The 17,053-nt window shown below is 39.5% G+C and overlaps 1 protein-coding gene across 3 annotated transcripts in view; it reads right to left on the bottom strand.

The window, feature by feature from the left end:
* Positions 1 to 396: 396 nt before the first annotated feature.
* The window catches only part of spmap2l (sperm microtubule associated protein 2 like), a 38,844-nt gene continuing 22,187 nt past the window's right edge, over positions 397 to 17,053 (bottom strand). For all 3 annotated transcript variants that reach the window (XM_062971705.1, XM_062971706.1, XM_062971707.1), the window contains 5 exons: positions 15,250 to 15,387; positions 9,946 to 10,066; positions 3,793 to 3,924; positions 1,996 to 2,171; positions 397 to 1,799 (listed from right to left, as the gene is read on the bottom strand). In XM_062971705.1, the coding sequence (XP_062827775.1) occupies positions 1,685 to 1,799; positions 1,996 to 2,171; positions 3,793 to 3,924; positions 9,946 to 10,066; positions 15,250 to 15,387 (682 nt within the window). In that variant the 3' untranslated portion in view covers positions 397 to 1,684. The remainder of the gene's footprint in view (positions 1,800 to 1,995; positions 2,172 to 3,792; positions 3,925 to 9,945; positions 10,067 to 15,249; positions 15,388 to 17,053) is intronic.

Here is a 17,053-nt window from a genome sequence, read left to right as displayed (position 1 = left end):
CTCTACAGGATTTTTGTGGAGTACTATGTTTTCAAACGTTTGATCCCATGTGAAATGTTTTTGTCATACTTAACACTGACTCTTTCAAAGACTCTTCACTTTAGGGAAACTTAAAAGAGGATTTTTTTTATCGTGTTAACAGTGACTTGAGAACATACTGCAAGTCGCTTCTGGTGTGAGAGAATTGGCTGTCTACAGAGATGTTGTCCAGATCTGCTACCAACCTGCTGGGAGGCTTCTCTCATATTGTTGCATGGGAAACTAGAGCTGATAGATAGGAGCTCACCCCATCTCGCAGATTCAAACCGGCAATCTTCAGGTCAGCAACCCAACCTTCAGGTCAGTAGTTCAGCCGGCACAAGGATGATAGCAACACATTTGGTGAAGGAGGCATACTACATCAAAATTATAATGGTTTATTAAAAAAACATGTTGGTTGGCAGAGAAATATGAGTTCTTAACCAGGATAAAGCTGCCCAGCTGAAGTCCAAAGACAAGGTTTTTTGCACTGCTGAGCAGCTCTTACCATTACAATATTTTTTCTTGATCTATAGCTAAAATGTCCTTCTTTGCCATTTCTACTCTGGTTCTAGCTCTCCCTCTGAAGTAACAGAGAGCCAGTTTGAGCCATCTTTTATACAATTCTAGCAACGTTACAAGCATTGGAAAACTAGAGGGGTTTAAAGCTATAATTGAATCCCACAATTCCAAGAATCAGACAAGGCTTATAATAAATATATATTTATTAATAAATAATGATTATATATTTATTAATAAATAATAAATAATAATAAATACATATTTATTTATTTACAATAATAAATAAATATTTCCACTATGAGCAAACAAATTAATGCCTCATATGGCTCATCTACATATAGCTCATAATCTGGGATCAGTCCTGCTGCCTCATCACACTAGAGCATGAATCCACTTTAAATCCAGTTTCTGCCCCCTGCAGAACTCTGGGGTTTGTAGTTTGGTGAGGCCCAGGACTTGTCTGGCTGAGCTGTTTAAAGCCCCCTCTCTAAAGTGGATTTAAAATGGATCCAAGCTCTAGTGTGATGAGGTTGCTGGACTAACCAACCCTGCAGGTCTCTATATGTCTGACCCACAACAGTAGCAGGGAGGCATTCAGGCCATCCAATGGGTTTGGTCTCACTGGACTGTTTGTCATCTTATCATTTCTCCCCATTGCTACTGCTGGATGGCCACAAAACCCCAGAAGAGCTCCTGGCCATCGCTGGGCATCTTTGCAACCAGGGAGGAGGGAAGGTATCAGTAAAGGCATCTGGCGACAGCCAAGAACTCCCGAAAGTTTTGTGGCCATTTGCTGCAGCAATGGGGAATGATACAAGGCTGTTTTGTTACCATATGGACACTGGAGCAGATTGGAGTGGTTGTGATGTCGACACTCAACCTGAAGCGTAGGGCTGCTCCAGAGTTTCAGCAAATCTTCAGATGATTCCCTGGCTTGGCTTAACATAGGGCAAAATTTGCTTAATCAGGACATCCAGGTTCAGCTTCTAGTCTATTTTGGGGTAAAGGGCTGATGCAGACGAACCTTTTGTCTACCCTACAAAATGGCAGGATCCTACCTGTTGAACACAAATGATTGAAAAAAGCCAACAATATAAGCACAGTCCTCCTAATTTACTTAAAATTAGGTAGTCAGGTAGAGTAATCAGCGCTTAACTGGCTGTGATAATTGCTTGAGCCTATCCGAACACAACGCATTCTTAGCCGCATCTTTGACTACAAAGGCGTCTGGATCAAACTGGACAAGGAAGGTGGGAGCTCTGCAAGCAAAGAGGGGGAAAACAGTAGTCAGTCTAAACCATTTCCTTCACAGCAAAATCAAAACTAACAAACAATAAGGTTTTTGGGTCCTACCAGTATAAACCACACTTCTTTTTGTCAAAACTCCATTGAAGGAGCACTCAGAGCCTGTGTGCAAACAGATGGTGCCAACCTAGTCATCACAGGAAATCCCACCTTTTAGGAGGCATAGCAAGTTCCTCAAGTCTAGATGTCGCCACTGCATTTTTTGCTGCCGATGACACGGGCCACATAGCAGAACGGTCTGGGGCACATTCAGAAGGGAGAGTTTTTGCTTTAGCAAGCTCTACTACCCTTGGACTTGCCACAGCTTGCAGGGCAGCTGGGTTCACCTACAGAAGGAAACAGGAAAAAAATTAAGGAACAACAAGCATGGGATTCAATGCAAAGCATTTCAATGACAGCTAAAACAGTATGTAGTTTATCAACAAGAGATTACGGGATCTCTGTTACTTGTCTAGTGCAAATAAAAACCCTAGAAAATTAGACAGTGGCTGAAGTTTCCCACAGATATAAGCAGCTACAAATAAATTCAGATTTTCTTCCCTCAAGAGATTAAATACTGTGTGACTAAAGAATGTGACACACAGGCAATCAGTTCTGCATTAGCAGTCAGGCCTTTGTAATGCACTGTCTGTGTGATCTTGTATTTCTCTGCGGTTCTCAAGGAGGCTTGTGAACGACTGTACCATAAAGACATTATGTTTGAACAATAGAGCTTGAGAGCACTGAAACAGCACAAGTGAAATAATAATAAATAATAATAATACACTTCATTTGTATACCGCCCTACCCCCCCAAAGGGACCCAGGGCGATTTCCAATATGTAAGGCAAACATTCACTTGCTGAAAAAACCGTACAGACATTGAAATAGACACATTCAACAATGTAACAAAACCTAATTACTGGTAACTTAACAACCAAAATGTCAACAACTAAAAGCATCCTAAAATGCCGAAAATGGTTGAAACATACTAAAAGTAAAAATAAAATATTAAAAACCCATTTCATTGTAGCTCCATCAGTAAAAGGTTCAAAATGACTCTTCCTCCTCCATGCCTCTTCCTCGCCTCTTAGAATGGATCTATACTGCCATATAATCCAGATTATCAAAGCAGATAATCCATATTAAAAACTTGGCTCTGCGCCCAGGCATTCAGCGAATAAGCTCATTGGCTGTTGTAATCGGGTCGCAAATCTGTAATTGTAGCAGTACTGAATGACTGAGGATGGTGCAATATCGCTGCTTTGCAGTGTTTTAATTTTTGTATACTTTTAATCATGTTTTTATCATGTTTTTATCATGTTTTAATTGTTTTGTTTTTATAGTATATTTGTTGCTGGCCCTCGTGGCAGAATGTAAGCCGCTCTGAGTCCCCTCGGGGAGAAGGGCGGGGTATAAATGCATGTAATAATAATAATAATAATAATAATAATAATAATAATAATAATATCTGCTTTGAACTGGACTATACGAGTCTTCACTGTCATATAAACCAGTTCAAAGCAGACAATCTGGATTTTATATGGCAGTTTACATGAGGCCGTGGTCTGGATACATTGCCATATACTCCAGATTATCAAATCAGATAATCCAGATTATCTGCTTTGAACTGGATTATTTGATTCTACACTGCTATATAATCCAGTTCAAATTAGATAATCTGGATTTTATATGGCAGTGTAGATCTAGCCTTAGACTTCCTGCCAAAGCATACAGTTTTCCCATCCTGAAGTTCAGCAGGATGCTGGTCTTTCACTTTTCTCAAGTGTGTCCTCTCTTAATTTCAGATAGATTTTGCCTTCAGGAAAATGAATGCCCTTACATAACCAGAGCTTCAACTATTTTATATATAAGTGAAATAAAAACATGTGCCTGAAAATGCTCTCTTGGATAATCCTGATATTAAAGAATCCCTCTAACACCCAAAGAATTGAAGTCATAGAATTACTCTGCGGATTGGGGCTTCCACACATCTGTTATCATAGTACACAATACAGTTCTTCACTACTGGCTGGGCGAGACGCTCTGTCCTCAAGGATGCTGAAGCTCTCTTTGAAGAAAGTGAAACCTGTGTTTCAGCCTATGGAAAGAAAAAGAATGTATAAAAAACAATTTTGTTTTCAGACAACACTTTCACAAACAGTTCAAAGACAGATGCCAGCAGCGCATTTATTAAATATACAGGCAGCCCTTGAGTTACATACATACAACTCATAGTTAAGAACAGGGTGAGAAAGTGAGAGAAATCTAGCCCTCAGAAGGGAAATTCATTCCTGAAAGAGTTATCCTGGGGAAAAGGTGTCTCCACTGAAGCTTTCTCACCAATCCTTGTTTCCACAACAAGCCATTTTTTTTTCAAAATTCAATTATCACAGGGACAGAAAATGCAGTGAAGTCTTCTGAACAGGAGGAAAGACGGCAAAACAAACACCACAGGGGTATTAACTTTCCCCCATGTTATCCAATGTGAGACACACACACACACATCTGGAGTTACACTTGCAGTTTCTTAAGTCGCTCCTGATATGAAAAAAAAAATCTATGTGCTCCTTTTTAACGTTCACCCACTGTTCCCAAAATGCAACCTATATAACAAGCAAAAAAACCCTCCAAAACCTCTTACCGAATACAGTAGAGTCTCACTTATCCAACAGAAACGGGCCGGCAGAACGTTGGATAAGCGAATATGTTGGATAATAAGGAGGGTTTAAGGAAAAGCCATTTAAACATCAAATTAGGTTATGATTTTATAAATTAAGCACCAAAACATCATATTATACAACAAATTTGACAGAAAAAGTAGTTCAAAACGCAATAATGCTATGTAGTAATTACTGTATTTACGAATTTAGCACCAAAATATCACGATATATTGAAAACATTGACTACAAAAATATGTTGGATAATCCAGAACGTTGGATAAGTGAGTCTTGGATAAGTGAGACTCTACTGTAGCTGCAAAACAAATTTAATGAATTTCATATCAATTCAGCGGCCCTCATTTCCCCCAAGGAATCTGGAGTGCTTTCAGGTGAAGCTCTTATTGTACAAAGGCATATTCTCCTGTATTAAACCAAGCAAACTAAAGCTCCCCAAACCTAGTAAATAATGCATTATGTTTTCAGAATAAAACACCCAGGAGAAATTATTGAGAGGATGATAAAAGGGCTGTCTGAAGCCACCAGATCCCATCTGATAGAATCCTGAACATTAGGAAGAACATCCTGTGAGAGCTGTTCAGCAGTGGAACTCTCTGCCCCAGACTCCTTCTTTGGAGGCTTTTAAGCAGAGGCTGGATGGCCATCTGTCGGGGGTGCTTTAAATGCGATTTTGCTGCTTCTTGGTAGGGGAGTTGAACTGGATGACCAACGAGGTCTCTTCCAACTCTATGATTCTATAATTCTATGAATCATAGAGTTAGAAGAGACTGCAAGGGCTACCACATTCTGCCATGGTCGTCCAGTTTTTGTTGAAAGCTTCCAGAAAAGGAGACTCCACCAAACTCTAATGAAGCGTATTCCACTGTCAAACAGTCCTTATCACTAATGTTTAGGTAGAATTTCTTTTTCTGTAGTTAGAATCCATACCCTAACGTGTGGAATTAATGCAGTATAACACCACTTTAACTGAAATTGCTCAATGGTATGCAATCCTACGGGCTGTAATTTTACAAGGTCTTTAGACTTTTCTACCAAAGACTGCTGGTGCCTCACCAAACTACAGCTCCCAGGATTCCACAGCATTGAGCCATTGCTGTTAAGATGGGGTCAATCTGCCTTAATTCTACAGTATAGATCAGTGGTTCTCAACCGTGGGTCCCCAGATTTTTTGGCCTTCAACTCCCAGAAATCCTAACAGCTGGTAAACTGGCTGGGATTTCTGGGAGTTGTAGGCCAAAACACCTGGGGATTCACAGGTTGAGAATCGCTGCTATAAGGGATACTAGAATGCTTACATTAGGACACACAAAGTCCCTGGTGGAAGCAATGAATGAAGTATGGTGGTGTTTGTGGGGACCCAGATATATAAAGTCTCACCTAGGAACCATAAGTATGTCTTGTGCCCCTTCTACACTTCCATATAAAATCCAGATTATCTGCTTTCAACTGGATTATATAGCAATGTAGTCTCATATAATCCAGTTCAAATCAGATAATCTGGAGTATATGGCAGTGTAGAAGGGGCCTAAGAAAGCACATAATGTGGACTATCTGCTTGATAATCTGGATTATATGGCAGTGTAGAAGGGACCTAAGAAGTTCCCACAGTTGGTGTCCACAGAAGAGGGACAGGAGAGTGGGTATAAGTGGAAGCCACTACACCCTGCCAACCATGTGTGCCTCAGCAATGGCTCTTCCACAGATTCACTTCCTTTTCTATTAAAGGCTCTTCTTGTCATTTGTAAGAGAAAAGCACAGCTACACCACACAGGTTCTAGTCATGTTTACGCAGAAAGGAAACTGCTTGGTCAATCCATATGGTAATGTTTTCATAATACTGTTCTCATTAGTGTTGCTGAAGAAACAACACATGTCTGGGTTGTACTTTCATCTGACTAATAAATCTTACACAACAGATCAAGTAGCAGGATGTTAGCCATCTATATCAACTGAGCAGAGTGGGAGTGCATTGCAACAAAAAGGAAGGGAAAACAAGAGCTATGGGCCACAAAGGAAGCTGAGTTTCTGTGAAGATTATGTATGGGAAAATGATCTGAATGGACAGTTACTGTATATACTCGAGTATAAGCCTAGTTTTTCAGCCCTTTTTTTAAGACTGAAAAGCCCCCCTCGGCTTATACTTGGGCAGGGCCGTAGCCAGAAAAAAATTTCGGGTTTTTTTAAAAAAGATTTCGGGGGGGGGGGGGGTTTAACCCCTAGCACACACCCCTCCCCACTACAAACCTGTCAATATCTGCTTGAGATAGTGCCTGGAGGGACTCTTAATGTTTTGTGTCTCATAGACTTAGCATGGGGATTTGGTTAACCAGTTAAAATTCATGAGTAAACCAGGTTTTTTTTATAACCTGAAAATTTGAGGGGGGGGGGGTTGAACCCCTAAAACCGCCCCCTCGCTACAGGCCTGTACTCGGGTAAGAGTCCTGGTTGGCTTATATTTGGGTCAGCTTATACTCGAGAATATATAGTACATTTATTATTTTTCTCTATTATTGTTGCTACTATTACATTTATTTTACTCTATTTTTATTATTATTATAATTACATTTATTATTTCACTCTGATATTATTATTATTATTATTATTGCATGTATTATTTACTCTATTTATTATGACTTGTATTATTTTCCTGTAATAATAATAATAATAATAATTATTATTATTATTATTATTACATGTATTATTTTACTCTATTATTATTAAAAGGATACATAAGCACATTCACATTGAAGAAGATGAGAATAATGATTTGATCGGAGCTGGACAGTCTTATCTTAAATTTGAGCTTTATGTAAATATTCAAAAACATTTAACCTGCTGATGCCTCAATTAATGTAATTTTATTGGAATCTATTTTTATTTCTGAAATTTAACACCCTCGGCTTATACTGGAGTCAATGTTTTCCCAGTTTTTTGTAGTAAAATTAGGTGCCTCGGCTTATACTCGAGTATATACGGTATATTCGTTGGGACAGTTAGTTGGTCCTCCGTATTTGAGGGTTTCACTTTCTCAGATTTTATTAATATGTTCTCTCTAAGAATCTCTAGGTCATCCAGCATGTCACAGCCAGGAGTTGACCAAGGAGTTGTGCTGGAGGTCCTAGAGATTTCTTCTCTAGACATTAGTGGGTCCTTTAATGTGATTCTATAGTAAATTTCTGGCAGAAGGTGGCCATAGAACCACACTGGACAGTCTAGAAATCCTGAAAGAGCTGTTCTATTACGTTAAAAAGGTGTTTTTATTATTTTCATTTTTTCCACTTTTGCAAGGATCCTGAGCCTTTTACCCCAGCAAATGGGGAGAGATGATGTGAGTAGACTGTGATGGCAGCAGTTAGATCAGTTAGATCAGTAGTTCTCAACCTATGGATCCCCAGTTGTTTTGGCCTTCAGATCCCAGAAATCCTAACATCTGGTAAACTGGCTGAGATTTGTTGTAGGCCAAAACACCTGGGGACCCACAGGTTGAGAACCACTAAGTTAGAAAGAGACTAGAATCTTGTTGGTGAAAACACTGGTTTAGCCCCAAGTTATGCTAGCATTTGTATGTTTGTGGACATAGTGGAAGTAGCTATCCATTACATCTTGGGAGGTGAACCAATGGAGAAATGGGATTTCCGGGCACAGCCTGGAAACCACAGCACATCCCAGTGATTCTGGTCATGAAAGCCTTCGACAACTTGTATTTTGTTAGCAGTCATATTCCTATAGCCGCTGTTTTGCTATTAAAACATAGCAGCCAGTTTGTAGCAGTATCCACAAAGGTTTTCTAGACTTATAAATGTACTTATTGGCCCAAACACTTTGTAGATCTCAGAGCAAAGAGGTGACATACCAGAGTACGATGAACTGTGTATGTGTGATGCAAATGGGGTTACAGATATTGGGAACAATGATAGCTACAAAGACATCCAGAGAGCAAAACTGAAGACAGAAACTTAAATGCTAGAGATATCAATGTGCATAAACAGCTTTCTGTGCATGTTCCTAATACTTCGCAATTTATTAAAATGCAGTAGCAGATGATATTTTTTTGATGCCAACTGCACATCCAACAATGTCTGTTGATCTTTTACATCCCCATGTATCCAGCATACTATAGTTGGATTACTGTAAGCAAATATTGCAAAAGGTGTCTAGATCCAGGGAAGTCATGCTATCCCTCTATTCTGCCTTGGTCAGACCACACCTGGAATACTGTGTCCAATTCTGGTCACCAAAATTTTAGGGAAACGTTGACAAGCTGGACTGTGTCAGAGGAGGGGGACTAAAATGATCAGGGGTCTGCAGAACAAGCCCTATGAGGAGCGGCTTAAAGAGCTGGGCATGTTAAGCCTGCAGAAGGGAAGGCTAAGAGGAGACATGATGGTCATGTATAAATATGTGAGAAGTCATATGGAGGAGGCCTTGTTTTCTGCTGCCCTGGAGACTAGAACACAGAACAATGGCTTCAAACTTCAGGAAAGGAGATTCCACCTGAACATTAGGAAGAACTTCCTCAGTGTGAGAGCTTTTCAGCAGTGGAACTCGCTGCCCCAGAGTGTGGTGGAGGTTCCTTTTTTTGGAGCCTTTTAAGCAGATGCTGTATGGCCATCTGTTGGGGTGATTTGAATGTGATTTTCCTGCTTCCTGATTGGCTCACGAGGTCTCTTCCAACTCTATGTTTCTGTGATTCTATGATTTTCGAAATAATAAATGTTTCCTGTTTCTTATGAAGGATCTCAGTAGTTTTACTTAGATCACCTCATCTGGAGGAAATGCCAAAATCAGTATGCACAGGCAACCTTTTTTCCATTATTTTGTACTTGTAAATTAACTATGTTTTAATGTGATAGCTTATTTAATTGTATTTTAATTTAGTAAGGTTGTTGTTTTTTAGCTCAACCATATTTAAACCTTATACCAAGATGCATTGGGTCCCATGCTAGCAGCAAGACAGGCCATAAGTAAAATAAATAATTATATTGCATTAAAGATACTGTCACAATTTTTCTTCCCAGTACATTGGTATGTCAGAAGCTGATTCAGCTTCTGATTTTTTAATCCCCTGTAGAAAATAGAATGCTAATGAATCATTCTTTCCTGTTTCTTTCTGGACTGTTTTATCACAGAAGGCATGTAGCCAAAAACAACAGATTTATTCTTAAACAGCTGGTTATTTTTAACTTCTTAAATTAAGCTTGTCTCAACATTCAGAGAATGAGGAGCAAGGGGACACAATGCTATTGCTTGTTGCATTCAGCTGCTTTCAAACAGTTAAGCTGGAAGGGGAACTTTGAGCCAGCTTTTCCCAATAGCAGTTACCTAATAGAAGGCCTCTCTTGCTATGCTAAAAAAAAAAAAAGAAGTGTGATGAATCTGTGCAGAAACACTTGGCCAGACTGTTGCTGGTGTGTTCTGTGCTTCAGCAGCAGTAGCATTACCTCTCTTGGAAGGACAAAGTATGGATTCAGGGGTCTTGGTTGGGAAAGGAGCAGAATCCGCGGAGAAGCATTGCAATGAATTGCAGGGGGGCTGACAGTCCATTGTGCGGAGCTCCGTGGTCTGCAAGTGAAACACAAGCAGGCAACCTTTAACAACTGTCTGGGAACTGCCCCTGCTTTCCAAAATAAGTATGGAATACCATGCCTTTGGTTGGGAGCTCTTCCAGCTCCCCCACTAACACAACTATAACTGGCAAATATTAGTACTGTAGTAGAAATCATAACATCCAGATAATGCAGCTTATGAAGGGGGCCTAGTCCACACAAGCTCGTGCCACAACAAGTATTTCTGGTGCTACAAGACTTTTTATGAGTTTTGCTGTCACAGCCTAATATAAAATGTGCACATATGGAAGACATTCAAAATGTATGCAATGCTGGCAGCTTTACAGCAGGGGTTCTCAACCTGTGGGTCCCCAGATGTTTTGGCCTTCAACTTCCAGACATCCTAACAGCTGGTAAACTGGCTGGGATTTCTGGGAATTGTAGGCCAGAATACCTGGGGACCCACAAGTTGAGAACCAATGTTTTACAGCTTCCGAGGGGCTGTAAGCCATTTTTCTGATTGGTCAAACACTTGAAGTCTCCCTGCCTGAAAAGGGATTAGCCTAAGAAATTCTACTTAGTAGAGTAGAATTTCTAATATGCAAATCTGACCTAAAGATACAAATAAATGTGGTTAAAAACAGATAAAAGCATGTTGGTTATTTTATCAATACATTATAATAAAAGCATAAGCATTAGAAAATAAAATCTGTCTCAAATCCAAGTGATAATTAAGTAATTGTCATTTGAATGCCTTAGTGTATTTGCAATACAAAATGTATTAATCGCAATTCACATAGAAATCAAATTAATTCATAATAAAATGCATTAGTGTAATTGTAGAGTCTCAGTATTCATTATAGGATAATTTTTTATTATAAATCAATTTGGGAAAACATGAACAAATGTATTTGTTATAGTACAGCAACATAAGCAGAAGAAACAAACTACAGTAGAGTCTCACTTATCCAAGACTCGCTTATCCAACGTTCTGGATTATCCAACGCATTTCTGTGGTCAATGTTTTCAATACATCGTGATATTTTGGGTCTAAATTTGTAAATACAGTAATTACTACATAGCATTACTGCATATTGAACTACTTTTTCTGTCAAATTTGTTGTATAACATGATGTTTTGGTGCTTAATTTGTAAAATCATAACGAATTTGATGTTTAACAGGCTTTTCCTTAATCCATCTTTATTATCCAACATATTCGCTTATCCAACATTCTGCTGGCCTGTTTATGTTGGACAAGTGAGACTCTACTGTAATAATAACTTTATTTTTGTACCCCACCTCCATCTCCCCAAAGGGACTCGTGGCGGCTTACATGTGACACAAAGTGCCTGAAACAATGCATAAAATAAACACACAGTACAACACAAAAATCAATAGCGTATAAAACTACAATATAAATTCAGAAAACCCCATATTTCAATTAGTTGGAAACCCCTGTGAAATACTTGCAAGGAACCATGGTTTCTGATTGACTGGAAATTGAGAAAGTAACTGACTGTGTTAGTCACCTGCTAATCTATTTAGCAATTTGAATTGCTAAACAGATAAAAATGGTTACTCTTAGAGAAACGGGATAATTTGCATTGCTACATGTGTAACTAATAATGTTCCATAACTATATTAGTCAACTCCAGTGGCTACATTTGTAACTAATGATGTTTCATAACTACTGTATGTTAATCAACTCCAGTGTAAGTAGATTTAACAGTTTGCCACCTTTTTAAAATTAAACTTTGCTTGGGTTGCTGGGATGGGGACAAAGAAGGGGGTTGGGGGTACTTACAGCTAGATGTTAACACACCGCACAGTATTGGAAAGGTAGCTTGCAAAGTGACTATTTCTAGTCCATGTTTATGACAGAAGATGCATTGTTGCTGGGGGATAGGAAGTGGGTGAGTTACGATGGTATAATACTGCCCTTTCCCTTAGAGACAGGGAAATATCTAGTGCCAACACCACTTTCAAGAAATAAATTCTGGCCTGTTAATTTTTACACGTTATGAATGCAACTGATCTTTCCTTGTTAAGGGTCACTTAAGGACATTGTAGAGAACTCTTGTGAAAATACTACAGTTCATGGTGATCACACAGTAAAAACATAATGTCTAGCCTGTTTTTCTTGGAAACTGAAATAACGTATTAAACAATGCTCAAACAGCTCCTTAAATCCATCTTATAGAAACAGCATTGCTATTATTGTACTCTCTGGTCTATTTCTGGTCAGTAACTTCTCAAATTGCTGTTTGGAGCTAATACCCTCCATACAAATGTCTTTCCACACAGAACACTGAAAACAAAGTAAGAGGTTTCCATCCTTAGCATGTTTACTTTATGTAGGGATTTCCATCCTTATGTTTATCTTTTAAGTCATATGTGCCCCCAGCAAGTAGTGTAGCCATTTTCTTAAAGAAGACCAAGAGGTAAAGATTTTTTTTCTCTTTAAACAGAAGCCTTCTCTCCTTACTAGTGCCTCCTGTGATATCTGCAGTATTTCACTGCTCATCTGTTTTCCTTTTTATACTTCACTATCACGTTTTGCAGTTGGTGGGAAAGGGGAGTGGCCAGCAGTCTGGTTCAACTGACAGTGGAAAAGCAAGAAGAGGACCAAGAAGCAGAGGAGGCCAATGAATTGTGTCCCATTGCACTATAAAGCTTTTGCAAATGATGTCATCCTATCATTCTGATATAATTGGCAAATACATTCCAGACATAAATTACTAGCATGTTTTTCAGGGAGAATAATGTGAATAATGTGAGGGCCCCTGGTGGTGGCACAGTGTGTTAAAGCACTGAGCTGCTGAACTTGCAGACCGAAAGGTCCCAGGTTCAAATCCCAGGAGCGGAATGAGCGCCCTCTGTTAGCCCCAGCTCCTGCCAACCTAGCAGTTTGAAAACATGCAAATGTGAGTAGATCAATAGGTACCGCCCCGGCAGGAAGGTAATGGCGCTCCATGCAGTCATGCTGGCCACATGACCTTGGAGGTGTCTACAGACAATGCCAGCTCTTCGGCTTAGAAATGGAGATGAGTACCAACCCCCAGATTCGGTCACGACTGGACTTAACGTCAGGGGAAAACCTTTACCTTTTTTAATGTGAACACCTTTGGCGATGTCTAGATCAACTGCAAGGCCTGAATACTGACATCCATTCATCCATCTGACCTCATGGTTTTTTAAATTTTAATTTGGCACCCTCACTCAAATAAACAAATATAGATGCACGCTATAGATAGCAAGTCTACAAGATCCACCTTTTACAGAGGTAGAACAATCCACTGAAGCAACCAACAAATTTTGCAGCTGAAGTCTCTTCTACTTAAATGAGTTATGAACATATCAAGACAGACTAAATATTGTTGTTGGCTGCTATTGCTGTAATTTTGGAGGAACTATTTTTAAATTAACCAGGTATTTCTGCAGTCTCAGAGCATTCAGTGGCAATTCCCAGCATCAGAACTTATTCCCATCCAGAAGATTGGTTATTTTTACTTCCGGGATATATCACAGCAAAATAAAAAAAACAAAAAACCACAAAGTGCTTGTGTGGTCCAATAGTTGCAGTGTATACAATATTCCTTGGCTACTCCCCTTTCCCCTTGATGGGGGGTGGGGTGGGCACAGATGATCTCTTATAGCAGTAGTTCTCAACCTGTGGATCCCCAGGTGTTTTGGCCTACAACTCCCAGAAATCCCAGCCAGTTTACCAGCTGTTAGGATTTCTGGGAGTTGTAGTCCAAAACACCCGGGGACCCACAGGTTGAGAACCACTGCCTTATGAGTATGAGTAATGCACAGATATCTATGTATATACAAAGAAACAACAATTTAGAGGCAAGACCTGTAAGAGTAAACTGATCTTCTTGGGTTTTGTATATGTTATTGGGAGAGGGTGATGGGAGAGCAACAATTATCTACAGTGAAAACTATGTTCCTGAAGGGAGCACAGGTGGGAGAGCAGGTTTGGACCAAGAAAGCTAGTTCTCCATTTTGGAAAATGGAAATCTCCATAACTTTTTGGAAATTTTATGATCACAACCTTGTTAGTAGTAACAACCTTTTGAAAAATGATGCCATAACCTCTTGAGAAAAAGCATGACCTGTTAGAGTCATAACCCTTTGGGGAAAATGGCATTCATGCAAGGCAATGTGGTTTCTCAGCTGTTAAACTGGTATGTCTTTGAATGGTTAGGGACAAAGATATGTCAATGCACAAAACACACATATATAGCAGAGTTTCAGAAGTGTTCTTTTTAGTTGCCCAAAAACATCTACTCTCCTTTAAAATATATTTGCCTTTAAATCATGCTCTCAAGAGACAAAAATAAGCAGATTTCTTTAAAAGTAACATAATTGGTTTACTCACAAACATCATGTATTCAGCATACAGGTACTTTGCTTATCAATCCAGTTACAAATAGGATCTGAAGTAGTTTCTCTGTGTGGGTAACACAGGGCATATTTCTCATATTCAACAGTCTATAATCTAAAGCATCTCTCTGTCCTGAGAGTCTAATAGAGTCTGTTTAGTCTGAAAGTCCAATGGAGTCTGTAAGCATACTGTTCCTGCTGACATCTGAAAACACACAGTTCCTATAAAGTCTAAAAGCACACTGTTTCAAAAATGGAGTCTGAGTCCTGAACAAGCCCAGATCTGATCACATGGTCTGCAGCTCCTCCCAAAACAAAGAGTTAAAGAAAATTACAAACCAATACACGCACATGCAATACAGTGAGCAATCTGAGTTATATACATAACAAATAACTAGTTGAGGCTTGAGAAGGTTGCTATTTCCCCAAAGGGACTCGGAGCGGCTTAAGTATGGGAAGAAATTAGAGATTTGTATGTGAATGAGTCACATTGCTGCCATTCACCCTCTTCCCCGACATTCTTAAACACAATACTGCTGAATTATGTAGAGTTTAGAAAACTTATTTGACATACAACCCCTCATGCTCAATTCAGGGAGCTATCCTCAAATAGTAACCTTTCTAAATATTGGGTATTGTGGAACCACAACATACTGCAGGAATCATCAACACGTGTGAGGGGTAGCACCAATACAGGTGCTGTTAGAATGTGAGCCCCTCTGAAGGGTTGTCTCTTAAAAGCTTTGAAACTGTGCTGAAAACCCAATTGGAACACAAGAGTAATACAGCTGGCAGTGGGAGAATCTCACCTTTGTTTCAGGTAGATGTCTAAGTATTGTCTAGGTTCTGCAAGCTGCAGTATTCGTTCGGAGGGCATTATAGAATACAGATCTGGGGGGCGATGCCAGATCTCGGACACTCGACCACAGCTGTACTTGAAGAGGGACCTTAGGAGACACCACAAAATATCAGTATAGACAACACAGGTGTGAATTATTACTTAATTATTACTTAAACAGGATGAGCCCAAGATTTCTGTATTGCCAATACATGGTTTGACAGCATTTCTGAAGAAGTACTGGGGAAAATATCTAATTTCTGAAGTTAAGTATGATCATTAACACAGTTAAGTCAAGAATTGCACTTACTATTATGGGCTTCCTACTGGACCAAGAATCCTAGCGATGCTATCTTACACTTCATCAGCAGCATTCAAGACATCCAGATGCCTAAGCATTATCATGTTCAGTTCTTGAAGCATTAATATTTACAGCTCTAGCAGACAAGGTACCCAATAAAAATACTTTACTGCTACCAGTAACTTGAGCACATACTAAAAGCCAGACATAAAAGTTCTGTCTTATCAATGAACAGACACAATTCTGCATGGGCCCAGGCTTTGGAACATAAAAGAGCAAACTAAGCTAGAATTCTCTGGACCAGTATATCTAGAGAAATGTCGTTATATCATTGGAAGATAGGACTCCCAGGTCGGAAGATGGTCAAAATGCTACTGGGGAGGAACAGAGGACTAGTCCAACTAACCCCAGATGTGATGACGCAGTTACCTCAAAGCTGAAAGGAAGGCTAACGGCTGACGGTGCTGGAGGTGAACGACAAATCCGATGTTCTAAAGATCAACACACTATAGAAACCTGGAATGTAAGATCTATGAGCCAGGGCAAACTGGACATGGTTATTGGTGAGATGTCAAGATTAAAGATAGACATTCTGGGAATCAGTGAACTGAAATGGACTGGAATGGGCCACTTCACAAAAGATGACCACCAGATCTACTACTGCGGACAAGAGGAACACCGAAGAAATGGCATAGCCTTCATAATTAACAATAAAGTTGCTAAAACAGTGCTTGGATACAACACAAAAATGATAGAATGATCTCAATTCGAGTTCAGGGCAAGCCTTTTAACATCACAGTGATCCAAATATACGCCCCAACCACAGCTGCTGAAGAAGCACAATTAGATCAGTTCTATGAGGATCTGTAGCGTCTACTGGATAATACACAAAAAGAGACATTATTTTCATTACAGGAGATTGGAATGCTAAGGTGGGCAGTCAAATGACAACCGAGATCACAGGCAAGCATGGTTTGGGACAACAAAATGTAGCAGGATGTAGGCTGATAGAATTTTGCCAGGAAAACTCACTGTGCATAACAAACACCCTTTTCCAACAACCTAAAAGACGGCTTTACACATGGACTTCACCAGATGATCAACACCAAAATCAGATTGACTACATCCTTTGCAGCCAAAGGTGGCGGACATCCATCCAATCGGTGAAAACAAGACCTGGAGCTGACTGTAGTTCAGATCACAAACTTCTTATTGCAAAATTTAGAATCAAACTAAAAAGAATGGGGAAAATACACAGACCAAATAGATATGATCTCACAAATATTCCTAGTGAATATGCAGTGGAGGTGAAGAATAGATTTCAGGGACTAGACTTGATAAATAGAGTCCCAGAAGAACTATGGACAGAAGTTCACAACATTGTTCAGGAGGCGGCAACAAACTATGTCCCAAAGAAATAGAAAACCAAGAAGGCAAGATGGTTGTCTGTTGAGACACTGGAAGTAGCCCAAGA

The sequence above is a fragment of the Anolis carolinensis genome, chromosome 2 (genome assembly GCF_035594765.1).
Source record: "Anolis carolinensis isolate JA03-04 chromosome 2, rAnoCar3.1.pri, whole genome shotgun sequence".
Taxonomy (NCBI): Eukaryota; Metazoa; Chordata; class Lepidosauria; order Squamata; family Dactyloidae; genus Anolis; species Anolis carolinensis.
Note: the sequence above shows the minus strand (reverse complement) of the source record. Positions and strands in the feature narration are given on the sequence as shown.